The following is a 6,997-nucleotide window of genomic DNA, read 5'->3' as shown; positions in this document are numbered from 1 at the left end:
TAAGCCCAGCCTATATTATACTTTGGCTATTCTTCTAAAATAGCTGATCTACAGTATCACAACGCGTCATGATGCAACATGTTGAGATGTAGATCTGATGTAGATCTGCTATTTTGTATCATTTTATATACTATAATCTTTTAAAGTAATGTGATTTCTACCTATGACATATTCAAAGTAGGGCGGTGCCAAGGTTTAAGTGATTAAAGGACAGTACTAAAGATTAGGCATCATCACTAAAACACAAGCACAATCATCCATGCCTTACTAGGTTGACAATTAAAATTTGGCTAACAAGGCCTTATACAGGACACTGACACAGAAATAATATATTCTCTTTCATAATATTATCATAAAAGATAATGAATGTTTTGAGAGAAGTGATAATTAGATTACAATTCAGCTGTGTACATTACATTATCAGTGCTAATATTTGATTAGGCCTTCTATTCATACAGTTCAAGACAGCCCACTATTACAAGTGCAGATTAAGATGACATTGTAAAAGACTATTGAGCATAATACTGAGATGTTGTTCAACTTTACTTGAAGCATAGTTCCTATTTCAATTGTGTGATATAGACTGGTAGAGACAGCGCAAAATGATGAGTTATGCCTCCGGCATAATGGTAACAAGAGTTCCAGTGGAAATCAAAATTGCACAAAAGTCCATGTGTACTCACAACATCTCTAGATAAAGTTGTATGCTGCCTTTAGCCTTGAGTACAAGGATGTGTTTCAGAATATTTAACTGTCTGTAACCACGTGAGATCACTCTCATGATGAACACCAGACAAGAAATGTACATGTGTATTTTAGTATATAATTAGTGCTGATCTGTTAACCAACATTCACCATCAAATTTCATCTTTAAGCTTCTTCTTTCATTTTTAAGATTACCCAAAGAAATCATAAATATCCTTTTTAAAAACACTTTTGTCTTTGTACATTTTTGTCTTCTCAAACACTAACCTTCATTCTTTAATGCTCTTCTAGCTGTCCTCAATGGTCAGAGGCCACCGGTGGCACAAAAAGAAAACCAAGTCACATCAACTTCCTGTCGGGGTGGTCTGTGGCGCGCCCAGAGCGCAGGTGTCGGACTTCCAGGTGCTTGCTCTGGACCCGGTCAAAGTGCTGCAGCAGATCATTGTAGTCTATCTGGGCGTTAGGGGACCGGACCGGGCGTCCGGGGCCGTCGGACGTCACTTGGCGCCGGTCGGCGCTCGCTGGGGTGAAGACACTGATGCCCTGCTGTTTAGACTCCATGTACTTGGACTCATCAATAGTCCTCATGAGCTCTGGATTGGGGACACAGCGCAGGCGGTGAGAGAGCAGCTGAAAGGCCTGGCTCTGCGGCAGCAGCATCAGCAGGCCATAGAGGGCTTTGATCAGGTAGGGGTTGTTCTCCACGTCTAGGAGCTGGAGACGCAGGTAGGTGAATATGGGGCTCTCGATGAGCTGGACCAGCTTGTCCACTTCCATCAGGAAGTCCACGGTCACCTCCAGGTCTCCAAACTTCTGGATGAGATCATACGCGTGTTTATAGTTCTGGGTGAGGAAACACAGCGACACGGTGGCCACAGGGTTGTGGCACCAGGACCGATACAGGCAGCAAAACAGTGAACAGCTCTCTTGCGTGCGCAGGTCTTTCAGCTGGTTGCGTAGCTGGAAGAGCTCGGCAGAGGTGAGCAGGATGGTGTTTAGTGTCTGGACCATGGTGGAGGCGAACTTGAGGTCCTCCTCCTTGAGCAGGATGTCAGCCATGGAATGGAAGATGTTCTCGGCATGGAGCAGCAAGCACAGCTGCCTGATGATGAACGCCCCTCTATTCTCCAGCAACTTTCTCTCCAGGCTGAAGCGTTTCAGGAGATTAATCATGAACTTGTAGAAGTACGAGTTCATACTGGGAGTAGAGGGGGATGTGTCCGCTGCTTTGGAACCGGGCGGCTGGCCTAGCTTTGGCACTTTGAGCTCCTGCTTGTTATCAATGTTGTCACAGGAGCCCGCTGGGTCCGACTGACCGGCTGGCGATGATGCTATCTCGGCCAACACCTCCAGATCCTTCAGTATGACCTCGTCGGATTCATCGGACAACGTTTTCAGCAGCATAGGAAACAGGCTGTCTGTGTGACGGAACATCTTGCGCGGCGTCTTGATGTAGAGGTGGTAGAGCCATTTCAGCACAGCAATGCGGGTCATCATGCCGGTGGAGACATCGCGAAGGTGGCGGTCCAGAACCTGAACGATACCGTCCAGATCCAGCGTCACCTGTGGCCGGTCAGCGGTCGCTGGGGTGAAGAAGCTGATGTTGCTCAAGCCAACAGACTCCTGCGACGCACTGAGCATATCGTTGCCGTCGGCTTCCGTCTTTGGCAGGCCGTCTTCCCGGGGAGGCGACTCCGCGTCTCTCGTGGTCACCTCGTCCTCATCGTCCTCGGGGGTGACTAGCTTCATCAGGCTGTGGTTACACGCGCTGGCTGCTTCTTTGGTGCTCTTCTTCCTGTCGTCGTACGAGAGGCAGGGCAGCACCGCTGTGAGGATGCCAGAGGAGTAGGGAAGCACCACCCTGCCCGCCAACTGGATGAACTCTCTCATCCAGGTCATGGCGGTCAACTGGATGAGGTCATTGGTGAGTTTGGTCTCGTCTGCGACCTGACAGTGGATGACCAGGATGTTGGCCATCTCAGCAAATTTCACGCTGGAGGGTGTTTTCTTGATCTCCTTCAGAAACTCTCCCAGCACCACCTCGCACGTCCGGCGGATCTCTTTGCTGTTGTCGCCCAGGATCTGGAACAGTCCGTCGAGGATCTCAGGGAGGTAATCCAAGAGGTTGATGTCCGGCACAGACTCCAGGACCAGTATCCAGGAAATAATGAACTGACGAGCATACTGGTTGTTGGAATATATCCTCTCTCTCAACAAGGGGACAAATGCCACCAAATCAAACTTGTTACTCTCTGTCACTATGTCCTTCAGCAGTCTGTCTAGGAGTTCAGATCCACTTTTCACATTAGGGTCGGGATCCGCGGCCAGCTTGCTGAGCCCGTCAAAAAGCAGATTGAAGTGGGGTAGTACGGCCCCCCTGGCCACCTTAACTATATTGTAGAGGGCCTCGCAGGCGTAATAGCGCAGGCGGCTGTCAGAGTCATTGAAACACGTGAGCACGGGCTCGATCAGCTCCTTGAGATACAGACCCGAGTCTTTGCCGAGAGCGATGGAGCATGCGGCCAGCCCGATGAGACCTCCTTTGCGGCTGTGGGGGTGCTGGGACAGGGCGAACTCCGCCGCCAGGATCTGGATCACATGCCTGATCTGAGTGGAGTTGTTCTGGGCCACGAACTCGCGCACCAGCTTTTCTATCTCCAAGGCAGCGACTTTCCTTTTCTCGTACAGTTTGTCGTTGAGCGCCCTGACGATGTTGGGCGTCAGCGGCGAGAAGTCCTTCTCCTGGTTCATGGTGCGAGGCTGTGGCGGCGCTTGAGTCGGCCAGAGAACTGCGCTGTATCAAACGGCAGCTTTTGCACTTTTATAAGAAGAGCCCTTTGAAAGTAGTAATTCTCCTCCCCGGCTTCGCACAGCTCGACCCCCCGGAAAATGTTTTCATTCGTCGCAGCTGTCTGAAATGCCAAGGTTGAGTCAAGCACGTCAGAATGTATCACGTGATTAGCCAGTAGTTTAAATTCATAACGTTACGCGGTCGTATGATCGAGCGTCTTGATAAGAAATGTGCGTATTTTCAACTGAAGTGTACTCGAGCTTTGGACACTCTTTAAAAAGTTGAAATTACGTATTGTTTTGCAACAAAGGGGTCGTGCTACAAAATTAGCACTTCTGCTAGGTGACGCGTATTTGAGACGTCACTGACGAATCCTTGGAATATTTCTCTAGAGTCGGGTTCCTGCCTTTTACGGAACTGGCGTAAGTTGTGTTACGTTTATTTGTGTCCCCGTGGCAACAAGCTGTTGTTGTCCTTGTTGTCGTGTAGAGCTCGGTGCATTTTACTTGTGGTCTTTCTGCAATTATTTACTCATTATTCGTCTTTTAGTGAAGACATTGTTGTGTCCCTCACAGCTTCCCCGTGGTCGCCAGAGTGGTAAGAGAAAATAGAAATGGACTAACGTTGATTCCACAGCATTCCTTCATGGAAGCAAGGTGAGGGAACCAATATTACATTTAATCAGCATTCTCAATAAATCCTTGAGAATGCATGTATAGCAATCTACAATAAATTAAATTGCTTGATAATAATTGCTTGCTAATTGGTGGGTAGCATTTGATTAAACGAGTTGGATTAGATATCAACCAGCTACAAAGAGGAAACACACAAATAGAATATTATCAAGTAATATTCACAGTTTCAGTGCACAGTGCTCTTTGACGTCGTCGTGCTAGACTGGATACAAGTAACGGTAGCGTGTTGGCGGTCTGTAGACATTGTACCGACAAAGGCATAGACGGAGGGGATGTCAACCCAATTTGTGCTCAGCCGTACCACGGCATCGTTCGCGCGACAAAAACAGACGATCTGCAAACCCACATACAGACCAGTCTGGCGCGCGTCGTGAGCTTGTAGATCGGCCACCGCGCGACGCTTGTACGGCGACGTATGGGGATAAGAACGGCAATAAACCCACGTCACTTCCAGGAGACGCAGGAACCAGTTGCGTAAAGTAACTAAGTACATTACTCTGTAGTTAAGTACAATTTTAGGTACTGGTACTTTTACTTTACTGGTCTGGAGTATTTCCAATGTTCAGTACTTTTACTTCTACTCCACTACATCTCAGAGGCAAATATGATATTGTACTTTTACTCCTCTACAATTATTTGAAAACTTTAGTTACTTGGTATTACTTATATTATTGTAATAACAAATAACTTTGTTATTACAAAGTAACACATAGATTACCCACATCATCAGCCCTACATTTCGTCCTTTTGGAAATAGACGATCTACAATGCGGCTTATTGTTCTGGTAGCTGGTAGATCTGCTGTTTTCAAAATATTTTTATACATTTGAATTTTACTTCAGTAATAAATATGAGTACTTTTCCCACCGTTGCCAGGAACCCAGAGGGTGATATTGTATTATGGCGATTGCCCCCTAGCGTCTATTTATTTACAGTGCAGATCTGCTGTAGTGAGCTCATGTCTTGTTGCATGAGGTTTACAGGTTATGTGGATTGTCATGGTTTCGGATTTTGGATGGCCTCTTGGCCAGAGTCACAGATGCTCTGCTCATCCAAGGTTATCATACATGATTATTAAAGGTTTACATATTTTTTTCTTTTAGAAAACAATTACTCACACACAATGTGTGACACATCTTTAGTTTTTGTTATGGGATTGCTTCTCCAAAGTGAATACATTTCAATAATTAAAGATTAGCACAACTACTGATACATTCAACCCTTTGACTTTTTCATGATTTACAGGATAGTGTTATGATACAGGCTATATCTGAAGAATACTACGGTATCATACCATCTGAAGAAGATGAATGCTGTTTTCCTCAAGAGTTATTATTCCAGAGTTTCCTTTCTGTTTCCATCCATAGCTCACAAAACAAGGCATACTCCTTGTTCAAAGAAATTAATTTCACCGGTAAGTAAGATTCACAAGTTGTTATTTCACTCAGTCTATGTGTAACTCAAATGTAACATAGGCCTACTCCTTGGTTATCCAAGGGAATTTGTTCACTTGAAATTCATAGAATTCGTGAATGTCCTCTGACTTCAACTCTGTTTTGTCTCCTGTGCACCGTGACCACAACATTTGGCATTCATTTCATTCTCTTTTCATAGTGGTTTACAGTAAATGAACAGACTCCAGTCTCCACATGAGCTATTTAAGTATTAAGAATGACTCAGCTAATAATACAAAATATTATAAACAGTTTACACCCAAAACATCTTGGTCCTGTTATTATTGACATTGGCTGGGTGTATATGTCATAGTATATTAGAGAAACAGCACATTCGAGACGCGGAGCACTCGTGGTGCGGCACGGGGCGGAGCAAGCGGTCGCCACAACAACGTACTCCAGGCGGTGCGCCGCTCTATTGTCCACGACACTGCGAGCGGCTACCGAAGCCCCCCTGTATCCACGAAGCCCAAACGAGTTACGAGGCCCCCCTGGGTCCACGAAGCCCCAAGCGGCGCGAAGGCCAGCGGACCTTGGTCCTGCTCTTCGCCCCCGAGCGCCGCAGGCGCGAGTGGCCGCGAAGAGCGGGCCAGGGCCGGCCGCGCGAGTTACGAAGCCGTGGTGAATGCAATCGTTATATTTATGCCCAGGCCGTAAGGCCTGGGCAAGCGCATGTTAAACGCCCTGTCCAAGTGACTACAATGGAGCTAATGGCTAGGCTAGGCTAGGCTAGGCTAGGCTAGGCTAGTAAATAAAGAGTAAACACTTCCGGTCTGCGGCGAGTTCAAAGCGTGACGTAACTCTCTTATATACACTCTGGTGAATGGCAGAGCAGTGGCTGACGTCGCCATCTGGTGGTGATTAGTGTGTGGTGAACGTCAAAACGAGTGCTCCTTGACAACTTTTACTGGTTTCTTGAACATACTGTAACATATACACTGTATGTAACATCATGCTGTCTGTGAAACACATTCAGAAACATTGTACTTTACTCACCGGCAATTCTGTTTTCAGGGAAAATAATGACAATGCAGGACAACTTCTTAATGTTAAAAAAAAGAAAAATCTCAATTCAATATTTATTGAAAATATGCTGGACAATTTTACAACACTGTGCAATGGATATATAGAAAATAACTATAAGATAAACTATCAAACCTAAGTTATCTCAGAAAGAAACTTTTCTCTTAAGTCCAAAACTAAGATCTAAGAAGAAAATTACTACTAGCCAAAAATGTTATTTTTTCCTCATCCTCAAGGAACCGTTATATCCCACTCCTCAAGACCACCTTCATTGGGGATGGACCCAACTTTAATGTCCTGTACTCTCAGGTGATTGGCAGAGAACTACA

At 45.9% G+C, this 6,997-nt stretch overlaps 1 protein-coding gene across 1 annotated transcript; it reads right to left on the bottom strand.

Moving 5' to 3' along the window:
* Positions 1 to 1,044: 1,044 nt before the first annotated feature.
* vac14 (vac14 homolog) lies at positions 1,045 to 3,456 on the bottom strand (the record flags this gene model as incomplete). The annotated part of the gene is made up of 1 exon (XM_080723595.1): positions 1,045 to 3,456. One exon carries the CDS (start codon positions 3,454 to 3,456, stop codon positions 1,045 to 1,047), a length of 2,412 nt encoding a protein of 803 aa, XP_080579721.1.
* Between the last annotated feature and the right edge of the window lie 3,541 nt (positions 3,457 to 6,997).

The sequence above is a fragment of the Nannobrachium achirus genome, assembly GCF_963921795.1.
Source record: "Nannobrachium achirus genome assembly, chromosome: 4".
NCBI classification, from domain to species: domain Eukaryota; kingdom Metazoa; phylum Chordata; class Actinopteri; order Myctophiformes; family Myctophidae; genus Nannobrachium; species Nannobrachium achirus.
This window is presented reverse-complemented; position numbering and strand designations above follow the sequence as displayed.